Source organism: Sceloporus occidentalis, unplaced genomic scaffold (genome assembly GCF_023333645.1).
Source record: "Sceloporus occidentalis isolate IW3139 unplaced genomic scaffold, rSceOcc1.0.p SCAF_15, whole genome shotgun sequence".
Taxonomy (NCBI): Eukaryota; Metazoa; Chordata; class Lepidosauria; order Squamata; family Phrynosomatidae; genus Sceloporus; species Sceloporus occidentalis.
Genome location: NW_028316995.1, coordinates 15346730 through 15372036, shown reverse-complemented (window position 1 = coordinate 15372036; position 25307 = coordinate 15346730). Strand labels below are relative to the sequence as shown.

The 25307-nt window shown below is 39.5% G+C and overlaps 1 protein-coding gene across 1 annotated transcript in view; it reads right to left on the bottom strand.

Annotated features, from left to right (window-relative positions):
* LOC149303293 (ral GTPase-activating protein subunit alpha-2-like) overlaps nucleotides 1–25307 on the bottom strand; it is a 143850-nt gene that overhangs the window by 46298 nt on the left and 72245 nt on the right. Inside the window, exons 27-37 of the mRNA XM_089481423.1 lie at nucleotides 25180–25238; nucleotides 24957–25065; nucleotides 22080–22190; nucleotides 20659–20727; nucleotides 19343–19480; nucleotides 18604–18784; nucleotides 17054–17825; nucleotides 16576–16647; nucleotides 10288–10411; nucleotides 9837–9992; nucleotides 6368–6526 (exon numbers count right to left, since the gene is read on the bottom strand). Of these exons, the coding sequence (XP_089337549.1) occupies nucleotides 6368–6526; nucleotides 9837–9992; nucleotides 10288–10411; nucleotides 16576–16647; nucleotides 17054–17825; nucleotides 18604–18784; nucleotides 19343–19480; nucleotides 20659–20727; nucleotides 22080–22190; nucleotides 24957–25065; nucleotides 25180–25238 (1950 nt within the window). The remainder of the gene's footprint in view (nucleotides 1–6367; nucleotides 6527–9836; nucleotides 9993–10287; nucleotides 10412–16575; nucleotides 16648–17053; nucleotides 17826–18603; nucleotides 18785–19342; nucleotides 19481–20658; nucleotides 20728–22079; nucleotides 22191–24956; nucleotides 25066–25179; nucleotides 25239–25307) is intronic.

The window sequence follows — 25307 nt, the reverse complement described above, 5'->3', positions numbered from 1 at the left end:
CGGTCAGGTCTGACACCAGATTTGCACCATCTGTCACTTTTTTTTGTGCGTTGCGTTTGTGTGCTTATCCTTCCTAACTGACCAGCACTAGCTCCAGCACCATGAATGAGACGATATTTCATGGCTGGAAGAACTCGCTTTTGAATTATGGAATTATTATTTACACAGCTGACACTGGAGCTACACGATTGTTCTCAGGTTCAATGGAACCGCAACAGTATTTAAACCGCTTATTTTTAGATGCATTTACCCAAATAATTCTTCTAGTTTTTTTTCATTAAATAATTGTTTACATTCTAGTAGATTCTATTTACAAACTTTGTAAGTTACAATGATGTTGTCCAGGGTAGGGTTTATAAAGTCTGTAATAAATCTAATATCACCAAGCAGTACATAATGTGATCCCCATCACTACCACAATCTGATTGACAACACAATCAAAATAGCTCTTTAGTATTAACCCCTTAATGACAAAGCCTGTACATGTACGGGCTCAAAATGCATTGTTTTTAATGGGTTTTGGGACCGCCCATTGTCCTTAAGGGGTTAAAGGCTGTGATTTACCCCAAATATTAAATAACCTACGACTAGAGAAAATATAGCAATTGATTATTTTAGGGAACATTGAAAGCACAGAACAATTAAAGCAGGAGTGTCAAGTTTAGAATTTCTCTAATTAATGTTTAATCACCGATAAATTAGGCACGGATTATTCAGAAATCCTGGTGTGTCCGCAGCCCTGCTGGATTGGTGCTTGACACCTGTCACAATGTATCAGTATTGAAAACTCCCCGACAGCGCTTGAGCGATCAATACTGGATTTGGGGCAGGTTTTTTTTTAAGTTGTACAAGGTTTATCTGCCCAGTAAATCATATGTTTATGTGGAGTGGACAAGACTCCTACAAAAATTGTATCTTTAGGTCTGGAATTGAACCCCGACATTCAAATAGTTATCAGATCGGTTGAATTAACGTTATGGGACATGTGTCAACCTACGTCGATTCATCAGCACCCATAGAAATGTCACTTTTTCTGATGATAAATAAGTTGTACGTGTTAGACTCCAAATATAACTTAAAAAATAGTTCTAAGAATAAAGCTATCCTGATCTCAGACAAGACAAAGGAGCGTTTACGGTCCGAGTCTCTAAGTCAGGAAAAACGGGCAGACTAAAAGGGCTGAATGTTTTTTTATCTGTCGTCAAATTCTATATATATCTAAGCGCCAACAAGCAATTTATGGTCTAAAGAAAGCTTGTAATTTCACATATACCTGTGAGCAAAAGAAAGAAAATTATAGCACTTGGCAAGCAAAAAATTCCACGGGTTTTTCTGTAAGCAAAATGAGTTGGTTTGTACTTGCTATTAACAAGGCAAAAAACACATGTGGCCAAGCTACAGCACCCAATACAGAGATCTATGTGGTCCGTGGTGAACGGCACCGCTTAAAACGCCATCCGACGGGTAAATTATTGCGCCAAATGGCCAAGAATGAATCTCCACTGACTAGCTGAAGTCTAACAAGGCATCTGTGTCCCAGGGAAGCCGTCCTATTTCCCTGGTGGTATCCATGGAGTGTGGATGGTAGCCTTTGTCCTCTACTGCAGTGGCTTTTCTGCCTATTGTTTGGAATACCCTCATACTCCAGCGACACGCGGAACGCTTTCATGCACACACACCGTCGTCTGCTCGGATGCTTTGTTGAGCAAAGGCTGCGTCATGGCCTGGGATTTTTATATTGCTTAATTAATCAAGGAGGAGAAAAGAAAAAAAAACAAACCAGGAGATCATCTGAACTGGTGATCACGAATTCTAAAGTAAAGCAATTAAGCCTAAATCGATTTCTGTTAGCGCTGCTCCAGGTGTCCTTAGTTTAAGGCAAACAAAGAGTCTGACATTATGTATATAAAAAGCCAAATGTTGCCATGGATTTGGTAACCTGATCGAGAGGACAGGCTTTTCATTTGATTAGGGAATGTCATTTAGATACCGGGGAATGAAGGAATACGAGGATCATGTCCCACTGCAAGCCTCCAGAATTCAGCCCCAGGGTCAGGGGCTGGTGAGCAAAAGGTCAGCACTTGCCCTGAAAATGTCAGCATTCCTGTTATTGCTTTGGAATGATTTTTGCACTTTTCAGTATAGGGATGACTCTTATATGACAATAAATCAACTAGAACAAGCCCGGCTGTGGTAAAAAGACAATTCATGGCCCAGGAGAGCTATTACTATAAAGAAATAAATGGTAATTTTGATGACCCTTGCATGCTTAATTCTAGCGAGCAGCTCAGTTTCAGCCATAGACACTTGTATCATGATAAGAGAAGATAAAGTGATCTCCGCGAGAAACTTGCATCATATAAACTATTCCTGCTTTAACAGTGGCTGGAATGTACACATACCGTGGTGTAAGCGTGTAAAACGTGGTGTAGATGCACACGGAAACATTTAGATCTGTAAACCTAACATTTTAACTAAAAATTGAATATCAATATGTCAAACTTGTGTATTTTTTTTTTTTTTTATAATCAACCCATGATATCTATGCAAGAGAATAGCTGAACCTAAAGAGATCAATTGAACAGAGAGACATTTAACACGCCAGATGATGCGGACCACTACTCCCAGAAAGTGCAGCCAGCCTGTAGATGTGGAGCCTGGATGGTTGAGCTTATTGAAGGCTGAAGCTCATGGAAGTTGGCATGCTATAGTTTGCCTATTCCTGGGCTTTGAAGCAGATGTGTTGGGTGTAATTCGCATGTGTTAAAGCACACGTGGTTTGAGGATAGGCTTCCTTACTTGTGAATTGCCTAAACTGAAAAAGTACAGTGACCGTGCAAGTACTTGCATCGCTCGTGCGCAGTTACACCTGAGATAAAGCAAGGATATTGCCAGAGATAAGATTTTGAGGCTTTTGAAACTGATGTATCTGTGCTAACCCAGAAGTGGCCTCAGGGTGAGAGAAAGTGTCTACTGATGGCTTCACTCACCTGTGCTCATGCAGGGAAGCCCTTTAGACATGTCTAAGGCTCCCAAGGACCGGATTTGAGAGCCGTTTCTGATTAGCTGCTTTGTATTCCTGCATGTTGCAAGCAGCGATGAGCTCCCCTAAGCCGCGATATTGCCAGGTTTTAGCGAAGAGATAACATCACTCACACCAGAGATTATGCAAATTAGACAATTACATATTCATAAGCGTTAAATGTATTGTCAGTGATGTCATTTTGTATGCTAATGAACACTTATCGCCTCATTGTAAATTCCTCTGCTATATAATAAGCTTTAATAAACACTCGAAAGCAGCCCATATCAGCAAACACTTATCTCTAAGCCTATTTATACAGCCCTCTAGGGAGGGTTTAGAAATAAGGGGCACGTTTCGGCATATAATTCCGTAAATGTTTGGACCGCCACACGCAATAAATACAAAAGTAAAAAGGGAAAAATGGAAAAGTACATTTTTTATAGCAAAATATATTAAGTCGGCAAGTAACTTGCACCCTCCTCACTAGCAAGGGTACGTTCTTGCAACATGTATAGGTAAATGCTGCTGCTCTCAGGGTAACCCAACAATCTAAAGCCATATACAGCAGCGGGAAGCACCACGTTCCCTTTTTTTCTCCCCAATGCCGTGCTCACAAAGGTCATAACATGATGCCGCGCATCCAATTATGTAAAAATCTGTCAGCATTGTGTGCTGTAACACCAAAATCCTTCAAAATATTACACAAATCCATCAGAATGATTCTAGGAGCTGATGCAAAGAAATGTGGCAATACAAACAGCTGCTGACTTGTAAATGTATTACCTCTTACCCAAATAAGTCTATGCAAAAAGCATTATTGAACAGGATTTCAAAGTACTTTAATGATTGTTGATTTCGGATCTCTCAGTACTTCATTTATCTTGTTGCCAAGGTCCTTGACAGCTGCATTACCATCTCTAGATGCATGCTTTTTGCACTTGAGAGCAGGCTTTGATCACCAAGTTTCCCAAATAGATGAGTCCATCAATGATTTCTTTTGTCGATCTTATCCTACATGCCCATTAGATATGTGCCGGACCTTGGTGCAGCAGCATTAAATAAAAGTTCTCCATCGATCCCAATTTTAAGGTATTTGGATAGAAAACAAAAACTACATAAAAATGTCTAAATGTACAACCTGTATCTGTATCTGCCATGGAAAGATCTGAGTTTCTAAACCTTAGAAATGCTTTTTTTGGCTGAAACTTCCTATTTACTCACTTCTTTTTCACTCTATTTAATGCAATCTTAATCAAAATAAATGCCATTGTCTTAAAGGGACTCTCCAGCCAACACTTTTAATGCATATGATAGCTCTGCGGGGCCTTTCAATTTTCATTTGGTCCATTATGAAGATACATGGGCAGAAGCTGCAGAACCCCCCAAACTTGCACTTGCTCTTTGGTCTCATCGGAAGTACTTACTGCCACTGGTTGACAGCTTTAACAGCCAATCAGCGGCAAGTAATTTCAAATCATGGAGAAACAAGGGAAGCTTTTGCAGCATGGCTTTAACTTCTGTGTAAGTTGTATGTGTTTTTTTTTGTTTAATACATTTATTAAAAGTAAGTAACACTAAAATTGGACAGAAAATTTCGATAACAATATTAATATATATATGATTGCCAACAGCAATCCCACTCCTATCATGCCCAAGCAACCAGTACATGCTAGAACCTGGGCATGATAGGAGTGTGATTGCTGTTAATCATATATATATATATATATATATATATATATATATATTTTGTTATTGATTTTTTTGTCTAATTTTGGTGTGTTACTTTTAATAAGTGTTTTTTTTGTTTTTGTTTTTCAAGGGGGGTCATTTTCGGTTTCAGTCAAGTGAATGCTAAATTTTCAGGTCCAGAATTTTCATTTCGGTGTGTGTATATATATATATCTATATATCTATATATATATATATATCTATCTATATATATCTATATCTATATATATACTAGGCCAGACACTAAAGTGGTAGGCCTACACCACATCAATGTTTGGCTTAGTATATAGTGATTGGGGTTATGCTGCATTATTGTCAATGTCTAGCTCAATGTATAGTGATAGGTGTTATGTTGTACCACGGTCAATGTGTGCCTCTGTATATAGTGATAGGTGTTATGCTGTACCACTGTCAGTGTTTGCCTCAGTATATAATGATAGCAGTTATGCTATACCACCGTCAATGTTTGCCTCAGTATATAGTGATAGCAGTTATGCTGTACCACTGTCAATGTTTGCCTCACTATATAATGTTAGCAGTTATGCTGTACCACCGTCAATGTTTGCCTCAGTATTTAATGATAGCAGTTATGCTGTACCACCGTCAATGTTTGCCTCAGTATATAATTCTAGCAGTTATGCTGTAACACCGTCTATGTCTCTCTCAGTATATAGTCATAGGTGTTATGTTGTACCACGGTCAATGTGTGCCTCTGTATATAGTGATAGGTGTTATGCTGTACCACTGTCAGTGTTTGCCTCAGTATATAATGATAGCAGTTATGCTATACCACCGTCAATGTTTGCCTCAGTATATAGTGATAGCAGTTATGCTGTACCACTGTCAATGTTTGCCTCACTATATAATGTTAGCAGTTATGCTGTACCACCGTCAATGTTTGCCTCAGTATTTAATGATAGCAGTTATGCTGTACCACCGTCAATGTTTGCCTCAGTATATAATTCTAGCAGTTATGCTGTAACACCGTCTATGTCTCTCTCAGTATATAGTCATAGGTGTTATGTTGTACCACCGTCAATGTCTGCCTTAGTAAATAATGATAACAGTTATGTTGTACCCCTGTCAATGTTTGCCTAATGATAGAAGCTATGCAGTTTTAAAGTGTGTGTGTGTGGGGGTCCCATGTACAGGATCCGCCCCAGGTGCCAAATACTCTAGGTACGCCCCTGCAGACAACAGTTGTTCCCAATTTTTTTTTCATCCTTTATGCGGCCTGGAGCCTCCGCTCGTGATTCGCTCATAATTTACTTATGCAGTGAGAATTTCACCTTTAAAAAAACATTACAGTAAGTAATACTGTTGTGTAACTTATACTACATTATCACACTATAATGTAGTGTTATTAACCATGAGCGAGCTGTAACAAAAATATAGAATAACAATTTAAATTTAACATTTGCAGAAGCATATTCTGCGCACAACATTTTGGCTCTGGGACAATTTTGGCACAAGAGAAATTTTCTGCGCACACCACCTAAGAAAAATTAGAGGGAACATTGCTTGCAATATTTACACAGTGTGGTCACTTTCAAATATGGACGGAAATACACAAACTGCAAAGAAAACATATGTAACATAGGTGTCTGCACTAACCTCTGGTTTCTTCATTATTTCTATAAAAAACATATGATCCTTCATAGGGTAAATTATGATTAAAACATCTCCGAAGTCTGTAGGTATAATACCCTTTCGGTAGTTCCTAGTGTGTTCCGACCACACAATGTGAACTTCATCGTTTCCCAAGTGACGGAGCTGAGAAGAAAGAAAAGGAGAATAGAATACGTTATAGAGTCTGAGATAAAAATTTTTTTTTATATTTTATATAAATAGTGTTGGCCCATGGTTGTTCTTTCTTAATATTTTTTTTTAAGTTTTCATTCAACATAACATCTCAATAAGAGCCTCTCTGATTCAGTTTTTGAAAATAAAGCAAAATTTTTTTTTATGCAGTATGATACAATTCAATGCCATATAAGCACGTGAAGGCATTTTTCTTAGTGATGGGGTCTCCTGAAAATAATGCATTTCCCTATGGAACAATGAAGTTAGGGGGTACACACTAGCAAGAGTAGGTCCTTCAGAAATGTCACGGGCTGCAAAGCAGCACTCCGGGCTACTTTACTCTCTCCCTTTCTGCAACGACGGCCATTACACATCAGGACACTCGTAAGAGTAACAGACTAGCAGACCCAAGAGGAGAGTGCAAATGCAGTTCAGTCCCCATCAGAGGTGGCCAGGTCAGGCAGCTCAGGAACACACATGTCATTCATGTCTATGTAAAGGCTGCTGCTAATGATCATGTCTGAAGCACATCTCTCCGGCAGCAGCCTGTGCTTCAGAATGCGACTGTTGTCAACTCCAGAACAAACGCTCATTTTTCAAGTCTTAGGAAAACAACATAATAGTTTAAGTGGCTATCCATGCGCCACTCTCATTCAATAGTTGAAAAGGCCATCCAGACCCCCCCCTCCTTTATCTAGCATGCCGGCTGCCGGGCAGCACGCCACTAGTGACACTGGTTATGGCACACACCTAATGGTCTGACCTCTTTTTCCTGCTAATTGCATTACATGGCCAGCTGGCTCCAGCAAGAAGTTGTCTGTTTGATTGAAGAATTCCTGCTCTTGAGTAGGCACGGCTGCTGCTTTCACTGAGAGACTCGAGCCTGACAACCTCATTGTCTTGCTGACAGTGTGCCCATCCTAAAATCTAAGTTTTATTTGTAAATTAACCGAGAAACTTCCTGCCAGAACAGCGGTGCCTGGAGACTAATAATGTGCTCCTTTCATTCCCTTTCACTCTTACTGTATCAGTGCCAATTTGTTTTTCTGCTGCCGGCCAGCCTCGGGCTATAAAAGCCTGGTAAGACATAAGTGCAATTATAGTCCTGGAGTCAAATGAATTGGACAAATCCAATAGCACAACCCTGTCCCCACTTTACAAACCCCTACAGCAGTTAGATTAGCTGCTAAAAATCTAATCTCGAAATAGCTAACAAATTTCTACAGCAAAGGAGCAAGGGTTCACTACGGGGTTGCAGCCAGGTCTCTGCAAAGAAGAAATAAAGGTTCTATCACAAACGTGGCCAAATATCAAATAAATCCCTTTTAAAGAAAAAAAAAATGGTGGGCTGCAATTTAGCCAGCACAAGAAGGAAGCTGTTTATTTGATTGATTTTTATTCTGGCCGAGAGACACCGTGATAAAGAATGTTTATTCTTAATGAATACAAATCTCGGAACTGAAAAAGGCATCATCTGATTCATGGTTGCTCCGGCGGGGGAGCATCCTGCCGAAACCAAGGCATCCAAAAATGTTTAAATGGCACATTGACAAGGGGGCCAAACCCTGGCTGGATTCATCAGGACGGTCATACGCCGTGGTGTCGGGTAATGTGGCGGCGTGCTGCTCGTAAATCCACAACTGCCTGACTCGAAAAGTCAAGATTTTAATCCTAGTGCATCAATCAGAAGTGAACACAACACTTGGTGGATAAAGCTTACCCAGTGCCGCTTCTGATGGTTAATTATTGTTGTGTGCGAAATGCTAATTTATATATTTATAAGGGCTTCAAAACAGGGTAAGTATTGCTTACGTGCAGAGAACAGTCAAAACCTAGGTAGAAAGAATATGATTTATGTCAAGATTGTCATAGCAAATCACTAGGAAAGTGCCAAGAAAGCATAGAAGTTCTCTAAGTCTTGGGGGAAAAAATAGTAGGAACGATAACAAGCAAAATATAAGTCTAACTTTGTGATCTAAATAGTAGTTTTCTGTCAGTGTATCTTGAGTGCAAGTACTGGGCACATTTATAAAGAGCAGTCTAGTGAAAAGTGCTAAGACATGGCCAAATACAGCAATACACGCCTAAGTTACTGGACTAACAGACATGTCGTTCTGCAGTTGCTGCTTAATCTGTTTAAACAACAATTCTATACAGCCAGGTTTACATAAACTACAGCAGACCATCACACCTAGAGGTCGGTTCACCAGAGGTTGGAGATTATAACGCGGCAGCCTTGTTACACACCACAATGACTGGCTTTTTAACACAAACACAATCAAAGATATCCAAATGAAAGCTTGCAGACACCTTGATATCGCACTGCCCTCCTTGCCGCATACCCTTTATTTGCAATCAGCAGACATACGCTACAAAGCACTCCAAACTTCTACAATCAATGAGCTAAGATTGTATGGTTTAGACGTCACTCCCTCCAGCACCGGCCAAAAACCCTAACTTCCACCAGGGGGTCTCACTATCTAGTCACACAACCCTCCCTAGTTTTTAGATGGGATTTCCAAAGTGCCCCAATTGGAACATGATATCATGAACGCCAAACATGTTCCAGCCTCTAATTTAGAAATGGCACTCAAATTAGTCCACATGGCATTTCAGTTAAGTGCCAGACACGTACAGGCTTTATCCAGGTGCAAAAAGGAGGAGATCAATTTGCGTCACTGCTTCTGGTATGCTCAAGCTTTTTGGGAGAAGGTTAAAAGATCTGTAGAAACGTCGATGTTGTACACCTTCTTACTATGTCCACACACAATATTTAGTTTAGGCCTCTATAATACTGCCACAACTAGGATGGCCAAGATTTAGAAGCGGTCTGTAGGACAATTGTGGATTGGACCATATGTCACCTACTTTGACACTTCGTTGAGTTACACTGCAAATACGGGTAACTTGTGTTTTGGTTTATGTTTGTTTGAGCTCATCCTTGTTATTGTTCACATTAATGAAATATGTTCTAGGCACTTTCTGCACAGGGTTTCTGACCTGGCTTCAGGAGTCACTTTTGAAAATGCTGCCTTTGTTGATGGTTTACAGGGGCAAGAGATCTGTTCTAAAATGAAGGCGGGCAGTGTTGAGGAGTCCCATGGACCAGATTACAATCAGCAATAACCTATTGCCGTCTGGTGGAGCTCATGCTGTCATATTATGTTTGATGGAATTTTTCTCTTGCCAACTACCTGCTTTACTCAGATTTATGGACAGCACAACACTGTGCCTAAGTACATTGCTACAGCTTAGAAATGTCAAAAGAACTGAAATGTACCTTTTTGGTGAGTGAATCATCAGAATCTGATAACATTCTTGTTGACACATGAAAAATGACTTCAACAGTAGAGGTAGCATAGTATGGTGCAGTTTGCCCTGTACTGCCATTCCGCTGCAGGCCCCCCATAAACCCACAGTGAGTGGACAGATCCACCTGAATCATGAAGACAGAATGCTCATTAGGACCTACAGGTTGTGACAATAAAATAGACTATTTATGGGTTAAAAAACACAAAACCAAAACAAAATTTACTGACAAATAAGATGTGCCAGATGGTTTTTTGGAGATGCATACAAATATCTGGTAATTATATGTTGGCTCATAAGCAGCGAGGGCCATAGTGGTTTATCATCATTTGCTCTACTCGGTAAAAATTGAATTATTAAACATAAAGAGAGATAATCATTATTGGAAATGCACTCTTTATTATCAAAGCAATGTTAATTACCTCCCATCCGAGTCCACCTACAAAATCCTCGTAGGCTTTGCTTCCACCACTGTTTGAGAGGATTGAGCACTTATCCTCTTGTCCTTCAGCAATGTAAAATACGGCAATCTTGTGGGTTTCCCGGCTGTATAAAAGTAAAGAGCAATTCATTTAAAACAGAAGAAAAAGGTACAAGGTAAACATTTGAATTTGGCATATACTTTACCCCTGAACGGGAAACTTACTACACATAAACGGAGAGATCAATTGACCATGCCCTCGCAGGGAGTTCTGCTGTCACAGCTAAACTGCGTATGTGTAATTAGGTGAACTGGAAAGTCAGGGACACAAATAGCTTAAGTACTTGTTATTCAGAGTGTAAACAGTCCAAAATACAAAAACAGAAATTTGGAAGGAAAATTACTTCATGGGGTTAAGGTTGACATAACGTTACACTATAATAGAAAATCTCAATTATGTACGATTCTCAGAAAAACACAAGCAGACTTTTGTGTTTCAGGCAGGAATCGTAACGTGCACAATCACGTTCTCCTGTGGCCATCAACGCTGGCAGAAGGTGCTTGATGAGCTTCAGTATACATATTTTACATACATATAGAAGCTCCTGGGGGCCGACATGGTCAACACTTGCCAGTCTTTACGTAATCCAGCAAAACTGATTCTGCATGTTGCGATTTATGGACTGATTTTGACATAACCATAAATGAAAAGAATTACTTGAATATTTGGAATTGTGCCTTAAATTGCCAATTGACAAGTAGCTAAGGTAAGGTTACAACGTGAAATACTACAAGAAGGGGGATCCTAGCTGTTCTATGGATTTTCTTTAACCGATCGCTGCATGTCTTTAAAAGGCTAATGTTTGCCTTCATCAATAGACGGTCGATTAATTAAGGGGGAAGAATCCCTGTTATAATTTAATCCCCTGCCTCTTAATCTAAGATCTGTCATCGATGTGCATACTGGACATCTCAAAATTGATAGGAACACATCTTTATGACAATACATTGTTGTGAGAAGAATCTTGAGGCTGGATTCAACCACACCTTCACAGCAACATCTTTGTAAACCAACCAAGGCGGAAATTAAAACAGAGGGAGTAATGTACAAAACCCCATTGTGATGCAAAGTTTAAAAACTAGTGTTATCCCCATAGCTACCAATGGTATGGTCCAATCAGCAACCGGTCCTTCCTTATGAAGGACCAACCTTCTGAGTTTTATACAGGGTTGGCTGAAGGTCTCTTTCTAGAGGATCCTGCCAGCGTTGGCGCTTTATTAATATCTCGTATACGCAGGGAAACATCATTCAGAATAATACGAAGGAGAAAAGCGGCAACTGTAACTCAAAAATAAATTAATCCTGTTAGGAAGGCCAGACTTTTATAGGTTAATTTTGTGGGGAAACGTAGATTTCAATGCACTTGCGGTCAATGAACTGGTCTGGCTTACTGCAAAGATAGATAAATCATACGTCACTGTCCGCTCATTTATAGCCCAAATTCCTGAAAACACCACCACTACCGCACCGACACAAGACACCTTTCCCCAGCTAAGGCACCCAGAATGAGGCTTGTCCATTGGAAACATGATTAACACACACAATTGATTTAGGAATTATTTTAATCATTTTAGTGAAACGTATTATCTTCAGATTAGCCAGAAACACTTCACCATCTTCATTAGCTTCTAAAATCATTATCTTTTCAGAATTTATAATTAGTAATTACAATAGAAACTAGCACTGGAGAATGGGGCAGCCAGATGATTTAGACTACAACTGTAATCAATGGCATTTGTGTGCTGACATATATATTTATTCATCATAGCTATATTAAAAAAAGAAAGAAAAGACTCAACACAGGAGAGAGTCAACTGAGAAGAGCATGGCGTATAGGGTAAACCTGTTCACAGGAGTTACGAGCAAACTGAGCGTTCCGTGTTTGTAGAGGTTGCAGAACACTAGACGAGTCTGCAATCACAAGACTAAAAGCAGATGTTAAAGGTGTTTATCAAGGTATGATAACGGATTTCAGCTGTAGATTGTACCTTTCAAGGTCCTACAAACTTTAATCCCTTTCTAAATACTTTTATCCTATGTTTTCTCAGAGTAAGGAATTACCCTGTAAATAGGTTGGGGGGGTGAATGTAAAAAAACAAAAAAAACAAACCATGATGACCAAGGCAGTAAACAAGGAGCCATCAACAAATACCTAATCAATGACCCGAAAGGACAGCGAGTGGGTAACTTTCAAAAACTATAGGTCTGCAGATATTTATCGGCATGTTTCTTATTACAGACACACACAGCCCTTCATTTTACTTGCCAAATGCACTCTTTATCCCATTGCAAAGCTTTATTTGTGGTTCTGCAGCGCTCGAGCTTTATCACCAACGCAGCTCCTCGATATGAATGATTGAACGCAGGATAATACACAGATGGTGCAGCTGCCGGAATGGAAATATGCATTGGGTATTTGCTGCTTAGGAAATCTATTCTGAGTCACTAGCCAAACGCAATGTGCGAGCTACATCCAAGAAAGAGCCACAGGGCTTAGAGGCGCCAAATGAGCCCATATCGCATATTAATACTTCGTTCTTCAAACCGGCAAACACGCACTCGCTGAAATGATTACGTTTTTGGGACAGAGCCGATGACGAGGCTGTGATTTATCACAAACGGTGGACTGTATTCCTTTGTAGCCGTCCTGCTGCATTAGCTGACACAATGCCAAGCTATTAAAAGTCTAACAGGACCAATTAACTGTGCATGAAGAAGTTTGCTTAAATGCATTGAAAAGCGGGCAGACTGCCACAAGCTGTGAAAATGAAATAAAGCCCAGATATTAAAAAAGTTTCCATTCCCGGCCGCTATTTTTCAGCTGGTATATACAAAAGGAAATCTATCTCCCTTGGCACACAATCATCATGAATAGTGCATGATGATCCTGGCGTAGGTTACAAATAATCAATCCTCCTTCTTCAGGCAGAGTGGGGTGTAGGACCAATCGCTATTTATAATAGCAAGCATTGCAGGCTTGCCTATTTGGGCCACCCTTCCCAAATTTCTAATTATATGGTGTTAATTATGAATAATAATTCTCCGCGAAGCTGGTTTATTGTATTTACACAGAGGCGTCATATAAAATGAAGAAAGGCTGTAGGCTGAGATAAAACCAATAACGCATTTCTGATTTACAGATGACGGGAGAATTTCACTTAATAACAAATCCTACCTTAAGGGCACATAAGTTATTCCGTTCACTTGTGTCCAAAACTACTCGATGGCCCTCTCGTAAGGAGACCGCTCCAATCCAGTGTTGTAGCCGTAGACGGGCCATCATAAAACACAACAATAGCAATCAGGAGAGGGAACGAACAAGCCCAAAACCTTACGACGACGCATGTTCTGCACGTATTCAGGGACAAAACCCCTATTGTCTTTGCTTTCATGCATTAACTCTTGTGAAAGCTGTGGGCAAAGGGCCAACTGTTTTAGGATTCATTTTATGGAGCCGTGAATCTGTTTAAAATTTACTAAAGTGTTTACAATTACAATGCAAGGAACTGCTCGCATAAGGGCTATTACTGGCCAAGAAACATTCTTCATCACACTGCGCTGGTGCATATCAGGGCTCTTTGTGAGCATGCAAACAAAACTGAACAAATCTTACTAGCATTTGATTTAAAATGTAGGTATTATTTCATTGGTTTCTTGCTGCTTTCAAGATTTCTGCTTGTTTAATGACTTATAACAGCCTCGGCAGCCGCCGTGCTTTCAGCATGACTTCCCATAACTGCCTGTTTGTCCTCAAATTATTTCTATTTAATGTCTAAAGACAACTTCTCCCGCTGCTCTGGTTGAGCCAGTAGAGCATGCTATCCAGCAGCTGGTAGGAAAACTTTACTTGAATCGTCATGGACGACAACAAAAGACTTACATTAACAATAATAAATGTATGGATGACAGAGAATTACAAGGATATGAATGACACCGAGGGGAGCCTGTTGACTTGCCCTGCAGGAGTGAACCAGAATACCTTGTACAGCCCTTCAGGACCAAATCTGTCACCTGTATTTTGGTAGTAGGCAATTTATTCTGCGGCAAGGCTTGAAAGAAAAGTTGTTTCCCTTTATTTCCTCTATAAGCTTCTGGCTGCGTTTCTGCTCCACTTATTGGTTTTGTGCAATCCTACTTTTTTGTGACCCATTTCTAAGTCACAAAATCGCCCTCTATTATTTTGCCCCCTCCCCCTAAAAAAATTAATACAAATACCTATAAAAACAAATATGTAAGCATCAAAAATCACTAATAGACCTACAAATGAAATCATTAAATAGTTTAGCATGGCAATCAATTAAAAAAAAAAAAATAAAAAAAAAAAGGTTGACATGCTAAACAGCACACAAAGATATTATAAGTATTATTTGTGCTATTTCATCCTAACTTCATTTTTGGAGGATAAATATACGTACCGGCAAGGCCGATCAAACCAAATCAAAACTGGAAAAAGCATCACAAACCGAGCTTTAAATTACTAATCAGGAAGGGAAAATGTTACAGATGCCAAAAACATACCTTTCTTACTTAATAACTTGCAGACAATGTGAATACAAAAAGATGAAGGAGCAGGGTCCATTCATTATTAAGCAGCAAACCACCTTATTTTTAAAACATCACAATTATATATAGAGTTTGACTGTTTGGAAACATCACTACTTTATGTTACAGAGTGTCTACTGAATATATATACTGACAGGAAGGCAAAGGCTAGGTGTTAAGAATACATATTTACCCCTTGAGGACCTGACTGCTTTTTTGTGTATCCTTCGTGATCGAGCCTGTTTTAAGATTTCTGCGGTATTTGTGTTTACTTGTAATTTTGTTCCCTCTTTTACTGTACCCACGCAAATTACATATATTTTTTTTCCAGGAGAAAAGGGGCTTTCAAATCATATAATTTACTATATAAAAAAATATGGTAAAAAATGAAAAAATCTTCTAAATAAATTTCCTAAGTTTAAAAAAACAACAACAATGTTTTATGTTTTATTATAATCTCTTTTTTCAAATCTGGTCATCCTGCACCAATATCCCATTTGGGACATCTTTGAAGCAGACCAATTCAATTACCACCATCAAACCATATATTTTTGAAAACTAAAACACCAGGCTATCTAATTTAAATTGGAGATCGATCACATGGCACCACTACAAATTGCAGCGACACCATCTGAGCAAAGAAAGCAATCGTTGGTTGCTTTCTAAGATCATTTAACCCCATGACGTGTGAGGCATGTCTATTGTCATCACCTTTTTTTCCGTGACCTGCCTGGCACGTCAATTGTTGTGAGTACAAAACAAAAATAAAAAAAGAACTTACTTGACGTAGAATTTGCAACCATGCTGCAGAAGCTGCCATCCTCCTCCATGATCTGACATTTCTTACCAGTGAGCGGTTGTTTGAAGTAGAGCCCTGCGCGGGACTGCTTTTTTAATCTCGCTCCCGCTGATTTGTTGTCCAATCCCACCCGCTCCAGCAATGTGTGTGTTCCACTCCTGCCCGCTCCCACCACATTTGTGGTCAATCCCACCTCGCTCCTGCCACAAATCACACCCACCTCCTTACCTGAACTACAGATTTCCCACGCAGTCCCGCAAGGCTGCCTTCGAGTTGCTCCCTCATAGCGTCTCTTCTCTTGCTCCGCCCAGGAACACAGCAGAGTCACGGGAAGTGATGTCACATCAAGTGACTCCGATTTGTTCCTGGGCGGAGCAAGAGAAGAGAGACGCTATGAGGGAGCAACTCGAAGGCAGCCTTGCGGGACTGCGCAGGATTACCACGACCCACAGGTACAGCGTCTGACCGCCTACTCCCGCCCGCAAGACCGTCCGCAAGTTTTTTGGCGGGACCTGCCTCCCAATGCAGTCCTCTAGTTTGAAGCAGTCAATCAGTGGCAGGAAAGTGTTCCCATTGAAATCAATGAGAGAACTTTCCACACATTCACACGGGGGTCTAAACAGTCCCCTGCACGCAGCCTTCCCCTAGCCAGTGCCGGATCTGACAGGAGGTAAGTAAATCATATGCAGGGAGATGTGTTCAACCGAATACATCTCGTGCAGGGCATTTAGTTAAGGGGTGTGAAAAGAGACAGAACCCCCCCATGCATTTGTTAAACAAACATTTAAAGTGGTCACAAAAGATATATCATAAGCATTACAGTGTATATGGTGGCTGCTGCGACCCTTTAACAGTATATGTTGCAAAAGGGAATGGATTTAACTTACCACTGCCGTGAATCCAAATTCTTAAGCTCCCGTAACAGCTTGGAGTTTTTCTTTAACAAGTGAAAGTTTTTCCTACAAAAAGATGTTTCAATTAATTTTAGAAAAAGGCAATATAGGATGGCTTTTAAAGGAAGATTCTATATGCCATACAAATACTTAAAAATTGTTACAATAATGCATGTAGAAACATAACAAATGCATGGAACAATGCTTAATAAATGTGCATATGTTGGGAAACGCTTTACTTGATTGTAGTGCAGAATGTATCTTCCAATTTATTGTACAATAAATCTAAATATTAAAATATAAAAAGTAAAATATTAAATATGGAAAAAACAGGAATGTCTTGATTACATCATGTTTAAAAAGATTATTGCCCATTTGTTATGTGAAGTTCTTTGCTCTGTTTGTGAACGTGCATCTGACTTCCACTACACTGACTGTTAAAAAGGTGAAGATGGATGTCAATATGACGTACCTTCTCTCCCAGGAGTTCATCCCTAAGTCATTTAACAGAAGCCTACAGAAATAAAATGCTGCTTGAGGCTCAGCCGTGCTGGGTGCTTCCTGACATGCTACTTTTACACTGGGATCAAAGTCGCATCTTTGGATGTGTTCTGCCTCATAGGCACTTTGTCTTGCAATTGCTAAAATGATCGCTTCCTCTTGCTCACGGCTCATGCCGACGGGAGGCAACGCAGGCTCGTTCAGTTTTAGGTCTGCATGAAGTAGGCACTCTGGGCTTATGGTCCCAAGCCTTTCAAGCAGTGTATCAAGAGCATCCAGTTCTCCATTTCCATCCACTATATCAAGTTGCGACAGACTTGGCTTTTCATGACGTTGATATTGAGCATAGGCTCTTCTTTCCTTCTTGGCTACTGGGTGGCATTCTAAAGGTCCATACATGATGCCAGCATCCCAAGAATACTTCCCTGAGATATCTCTAACAATTATCCTGACATCGCCAGGCACACCTGATGAATCCCTGCCAGGCGTACTTTCTGCAGGGATTTGCAGGTAAGATATAAGTGCACTGTCATTGAAGACAAATAGCTGCAAATTGGGGCTTCTAAACACATCATTTGAAAGCTCAGATGCCTCCACGTAAGGGTTATCTTGGTTTTCATTAATTAAGCTGTGCAAGATGGCCGGGCCTCCGCTAAGAGGGTAATGGCCCAAATGGTTAATAAGCTGTGCCATGACCATACGAGCAGTCAAAGGTATAAGTTCCAAGTTTCTTCGTTTCTTTTCTAAACAGGTACAAATGCAATAGAAGAAGGAAAAAAATTAATGGTATATTGCGTTGGCTTCTAACAAGAGCTCTTGTCACTCTACCATATGAAAATTCTGCATGATGTTTAGGGGCTGAGCACTAATATCATTATGATTATAAATAATAACAATAATATTTTTTATATGCCTGTTTCTTGTCTTTCTGTGTCCTGCAGAGTCTTCTACATGAAACACATGGAAACCATAACTATGAGAAGCTAGTTTACCCCTATCAATGCCTGGTGATGTCGCCTTATTACCACCAGAAAACTAAATGTGCCTCTAGATGAAATGCTGCATTTCAATCTTAAAGCACAAATCAGTGAAGCTATCAGTTTGATTACCCCTTTAAAAACGGAATGTAACAGATTATAAACATTATCTCTCAAACATTTAACACTTGATCTGGTCTGTGATGGTGGTTTAGCATCACTGATTCAAAAGAACACTATAATGATAAACTGGTATCATGTTATTTACACCTTAAGCAGGGGGGGGGGGATTTCCACAATAGATTGCGTTATTACATTTTTAAACTTATGCAGTTCTAACTGCAAGGTATAGAAGTATGTAGAAAAGTTTCATAAGAAGCTATCTTATTAACAAAAAATACACCACTAATAAGGTCAAGCCCATACAATTAATTAAAAATGTTTCATGATTGTGTCCCTATATGAATTATATATGAATTATTTAACAATGCTTCATTGGAGAGGATATTTCAAAACCTTAAGGTGAGGATGAGGGATTACTCACCTTCTGCCACAGTAAGAAGATTGCCCAAATCAGAAGAGAAGATCGCTGGCGGCTCTGTATTCCTTACGGATCCCACAGGCAGAAATGGATCATAATCCATTGATGAGAGGTCAGCCAGGCTGAGTATGTACTGACTTTGCTGAGTATATGTATTTGAGCCACATACACAGCAGTGTAAAACCTTGAATTAACAAGCACATGCATTAAAGTGGGTAACAAGAATAGCTGACCTACATTCCTCACTACAAATTAGCTTTCTCTTGGTTTCTTAGGTCTGGTCACTGGCCACCTTCACATGCAAAGGGGGGCTATAGGCACAGCATGTGTGCGCACATTACTCACCAGCAAAGGAACAGCTACCTTATACAAAGAACATGTGTATATAAAAGTAATGTTGGTTGCCCTTTGCAATCACAATCAGAGTCCCTACTTTAGATTTACCGATACTACCATTTTCTTATTATGCATTTAGAATCAGATTTTGATGCATTTAGAATCAGATTTTGGTACATTTATTATAATGCCAGTTTAAGGTGTGGAACATCACTTGTATTGCAGTTATTGGTCTAAACATCCAGATACCCAACTGCATGCGTGTAAAAATGTTAAAAATGAAAATGTTCAAATATGTAAGTAAGAAAGATTTGTTTAACGTCAAGCAAACTAATTTAAATACCTGCTAGTGTGAAAAGCTGACCATGGTGACAGCAACCCTACAGAGCATCACGTACGTACATACCCTGTATATATAGTCAAGGAGGGAAGGTTTTGGTATATGAGGCTCTTCGAGGGCAGATGTAGATATTGGCTCTAGTAAGATCTTCAGAGGGAGAGTCATGCACCAATCCAACAGGCAAAGTAATAGGGACACTATAAACTAGAAACAAAACACACTGTTAGCACATGAATTTTATAACTTTGTGATTGAGCCCAAGCAAGTCTAGTGATATCGCAAACACCAGAAGTCTACTCTTTGTGTAACTTTGCTGCCCTTAAAATAGATGGAGAAAAATGTTGGAAAAATCAAAAGCTCACGGAATATTGCGGCAAGGTTGATAAATGTGCATAGATAGAAAATCTGATCTCAAATAATCAGAGTCATTAAAACCCTTCTACTACATTATGGTGTTATATGCAACCATTATACAACCTGGATAATTACGGAAATAAGGAATTATGGTTGGTGATGTTTTTTCCCCTGCTAATATTCTCTGGTTGCTATGGGAGATAACACAAAAAAACCCATAACTTGCTTTACTCTTTTCTAAAGGGTACAGTCTGGAATAAACACACCCTGGCAAAGAGCAAAGGTTTATGATTATACAAGCATTGTTCCTCTAGCTTTTCTCTATTCTCCAACAAATTGAAAACTCAGGTCTGTTGTATGTCAGAGAATGGACAGCAAATGTCAGTTCGGCTTCAAGTGGGAATGCAGAAGTGAATATTTCCTAAATATAGCCTTTTGTCCTTATTCCAGACATCAGCAAAATGGCAGGCAACAGAAATACCAAAAGTGTGGACTGATCCGTACTGCACAGACAAAATGGCCTTTCTTACAGAAAATGGGCATTTTTGTTCTAGTCTGAAAATGTTTAAATACATTATATATATATACATATATGTATGTATGAATAAACAAGTACCTGCAAGATGCAAGCTATCTAAAGTTTGTTTTAATACTAATTATGTGTCCTCCACAATAATCATTCTCACCTTGTCAAACTTTTTTGAAAATTTTCTTTTACTGTTACATAAAGGGATAAGTCGTTATGGGAAATGCTTAGGTTAAAGGACATAGTTACCAATAGGAATTCACACTGAACAGGCTTTAAAATGTTGGTCCTTAAAGGGAGTTTTTTCTTTTTTCAAATAACGTTTGTTGGATTAACTTTTAATACGTGTATGACGTGAATCTCAGCCAATCAAGCTAGATGCTGACAGGGAGTCCTTCTTTCACTGCTCCTGGATTTTATTCCATGAGTATTGGAACCACTGTGGTGATGCAATAATATTCGGCTTTCTCATTGAAAACAAACCCCAGTTAACTGTGATTACCTTTTTATCAGTCTCCACCGAGGAATTCTCTGCACTAGGCAAAAGGAATGAAATGGTGGCCACCAGAATCTAGACAACGGATAGATAAAATGCAGATGAGTTCTACAATCATGTCCAAGCATTTACTTAATTAATCATGTTAACTTTGATATTGCTAACTAAAACAACTGATGTTTTCTAAAAGATACAGCAAATTATTGGTGAGTATTGATTGTGCTGGTAGAGTGTTTCTTCATTGAGACACGTCGCTGGAATATTCAGTTAGCTAAGTTTGCTCATTAGTGAAGCAGGTAGTTTGTCTAAGTGTAGGATGCTGCTCCGTATATCAGGAAGGTGGCAGGCATCATTAATGCGCACTCTGGAGGGTTCTGTGCTCACTTGACATCACTTCAAAAGAACGAGATGGAGTTCAGTGGGCATAAGAACCCAACATTATTGAGGCATGAAGAATGCATACAGCAGAGGTCCTTTAATCATAGACTGTCAGTCAAGGGTCTCTGTGGTGTGAAGGGAGTCTGGTTAGTGAGTTTAAAGAAAGGTATTTCTCTTGGATGAGTACACCCAGGTTTCATAGAGCTTTGTATTGTGTGCATTTATATGAAAAAGATCATACTATCTTCATAGTCTACTGACAACTATGAGAAAACCTCAGCTAGTATATATTCCACTTTGAAAGTAACACCTAGATTTTTTACATAGAATATTAGAATTCATGTTGTTTTCTTCATTTATCTCACATTGGTTCACAGAAATCATCTAGAGTTTCATCTAGAAAATATACTCATTTGGGCTCCCACTAACTACCCATCAGCAGGGAGCACTAAAGGGGCTAAGGCACATTACTTAGAGACTAGGGGACTGGCATGGGATTAGGTACAGGGGAATGACAGATTGCTCTACTGGGTAGTCAAGCCCCCTGTGTGCCACTGCTAAATGGGCCAGTTACAAGGGAGATGATTGCTCCAACAGGCCCACTTAAACCATGGAGGATTGCGCTGAGCCGGCATGGTCTCTGCAATATGCGGTGCCTGGCTATGTCCGCCTTTAAGAGAAAGATGAAAGAGAACGATGACGTAGCTGTGGGGAAAGTAGATGCCACGGGTACGCCGATTCGGGGCCAAGCCAAGAACAGGGCAAGTACATCTCTGAGTGGCGTTATATATACAAATCAGTGTCACTTTATGAGATAGGATGAGGCAATCGGGCTGCATGCCAATTCACATGAAGACACGGCAATTTCAGTGTTAAACATTTCTGACAAACTTGGCACCTACATAATCATAAAAATGGGTGACATTCAGTTAAGAATTTAAATACAACCTCGGACCTTTCATTTGGAGCACTGGAGTGAGTACAGAGGCAACAATAACAATAAACGAGTAGGGGTAACTTATGCCAATCTGGCCCTTTTGGCTACATACTTCTGTGATCTTCCTGGAGAGCGGGAAGTCTGTGCTCTGAAGCTCTTTCCAGTAGGAGACCAAAAGCTGCAGGACGTCGCAGGCCACGTGAGCAACGGTTTTGTTCGGAAACTGGAGGGAAAAAAATGGCATGTGACTTATCGAGGAAACACAGAGGCTGATAACACAAGCAAAGGGCTCTGCCGACATACTAACACACACATTATATATATTCTTAGTGGATTTCACCGAGGAACTGTGTCAACCCTAATGGGGTTTTCATCTGTCAGTACGCCATCCTTAATGTTCCTTAAGACCGAAACACATTTTTCTTAACACGTCATTAAAGTCTAAATTTAAAATGCTACAAACATAAGACATATTTTTAATAAGGTCTGTTCAAAAGCATAATGATATTACAGATATCAGCAATCTACTGGAAGGAAAGCACATTTTTAGCTGTCATAAGCTCCAGAATAAAAATAAAAAAATAAATAAAAAAGAATCATATAAAACGCAAAAAACTCTTATCTAGAAGCTGCATAGAGAACATAATAAGAAATCTGCACAAAACTGAATGCGTTAAACAGAAACCTGTGAAAGATAAACCAATCGGAAATCAAAGAAAACAGTATTAAAAGTGTCCGTTTCAATGTCATTGTTTTATATATATTGCTGGATGTTTGAAAATAATTAAGCAAGCGGATCACAGCATTACAGACATACAGAACAGTGCACGTGGGTTAAAGGGAATTTAGCGTAATGTTATTGCTGGCTGCCGTACACGCGGGACGGAGGTTAAAGCCGGTATCTGTCCATGGTGCTGAACTGTAAGAAACCGAGCGACTATGAGCAGAAAAGCCTGTTAGCAAAAGGGACAAGACTATTGAAGCATCGACACACTACTTTCCTACACTATTACAGGATTTTGCCCTAATCCGGTTAGCGATAAGGGTTAAATCTGCACTGCTGGGTTTAGTGGACGCTGTATTATCACTATGTCTTTGGTAAGAGAACCAGGGATTATTTTACCAGAGCAGGTAACGATGAACTAAACAAAGAGAAAAGCACAATTTTCACTTTATTAAAGTGAAATGTTTATCACAATGCAGGAGATTTTCAAACTGTCCATTTCTAGCCCCTGCAGAGTCGTGGATACAATTCTTTAGAGCAGTTTCATATAAATGTCCTTCTCTTGTAGAATCAGAGGCATACATAAGGAGACATTTTATCATCTGGTGCCCATGTGATGACCACAATTCCAAAATAATGCCCCAGCGGGGACAAGGGTAAGTTACAACTACAAATAAACCAATCCCATTCCCGGGATCAAAAAATACCCTTATTATAACCCCACCCTAAAACATGACTTTTATTAATATGTTTATTAAAAGGTATAACCAAAAAAAAAAAGATTTTTAAAAACACCAGCGTCACCAGTCCTACTATATAAGGTATACGTCACAGTAACATACTGTTGATGGCTGCAGTCCTAACAACAGAAATAATTCAATTATGACCAGTGACAGAGGCTAATTAAAAACTCAGACAAGTAGCCCCCCTGACATGTTTCGCTCCTCAGAGCTTCATCAGAGGTCTGGGCTAATGGCTTGTGATGACCGGAATAGCATAGGCTAAATGGAAACGCTTATAAGAGTGTATTGTACTGAAACAATTTTTTCTCAACAAAAGTTAGGAATCTGTGTATTCCTCCTATAGGTTATGAACAGGTTAAATGTTGAATAAAACGAACACTGCATTTTTCCTTTTTTTTTTTTAAATAAATCACACATAAATGAGTTCATCTTTTCATGATTGTCTCATGCCCTTCAAATGCTAAGTAACACAGAAAAAAAATGATTCAGCCACACATTCTTTTGTGTTTAATAGTGCTTCTGTTCTATTGAGAGGAGTTCTCATTAGGAAATCGCTACATGTGTAGATGTGAAGCTGGATCCACTCTTACACGGAAAACAAGCGAACAAAAGACAGCTGCTTGTATAAGCTTTTTTTTTTTTGTCCACCATCCAAAAGTAACCCAACACCCAGCCAGTCGTCATTAATTCAGAGTGGGGTAATCCAGGGAAGCGATTTATTCTTAAAGAGGTGTGGCGTGTATGGAGGAACGAGCCAAAAGTTCAATCCTCTTCTCCTCTACTGATAGAGGAAAATTATCATCACTAGTCTTTTTATTTGTCTGAAAGCATCGCTTCCTTGCAAGGATTAGTACACAGGGCATTCTCTATTAATTATACATGAAGCCAATACACTATAGAGCGAGGGAGTCACTTGGTTGAGGCTTACAGCCATTAGATGGCACAAGGTTAAGGAAAGTCTGACCAACTATGATCACTAAAACCATGTACTGGTAGCAGATAATAAAAACACCCATAAAACCTAAAAGTTCTTTTCAACCAAGCAGTTGGTTTGGTGCTTTAAAATGTACTGTTTGGGGCATGTTCACTAAATAGGAAGTTTGCTGGAGGATTGAACATTTCACCTCCACGGTATCACTGTGCATTATGAAGTCTAACTCCAGTAAGCTTCTCCCGTAAAAAGGGATAAAGCTGGCCCTGTATAGTGTGTAGTAAATCAGCGCGTAGACTGTACGTATGCATTAAGCAGGAGAATCTCACTGGGGTTTGATCTTCATAATAGTGAAATCAGTGAGCTGACTGTATCTTTTCCATGTTGTTTTTTGCACTTACTATAGTCTTTTTTGGCAAATATATGTTAAACAAGACCAGGCAGTGCGTATATTCAGCATTTTGTTAGCCATATCGTTTGGGACACTGCATTACCGGGTAACTTGCCTCTCACACACTGATAATTATTTCTCCAGAACAGTTTGGTTTACTTAATCTTGATTAAGATAGACCGGTTTCAAAAAGGAGGTACCTTCAACGTTACTCCAATGACATTTATGGCATCTTTTATCTGAGGATGATTTGTGTTCTCTACAAGTTCTTCACAGATCCAAACTCCAAGACAACATACAGCAATACACCTGAAGACAAAACAAAAATCAGGGCGACTAATTTTGCTGAGAAAACATTGATCGTTCTGCTATGGAGAAGTTGTAATGTAACTCCTTATAACTATAGATTTGTAAGCAGCTTACCTGGCTGCTTCGCTGGGCTCATTCCTGGCAGTCTTCAACAAAATATTCACTAAGATGGCCTACAAAATCAAGGAACACTGATATTATAAACCCTAAAAATATAACACATGACCTGCAATGTGAGGTCT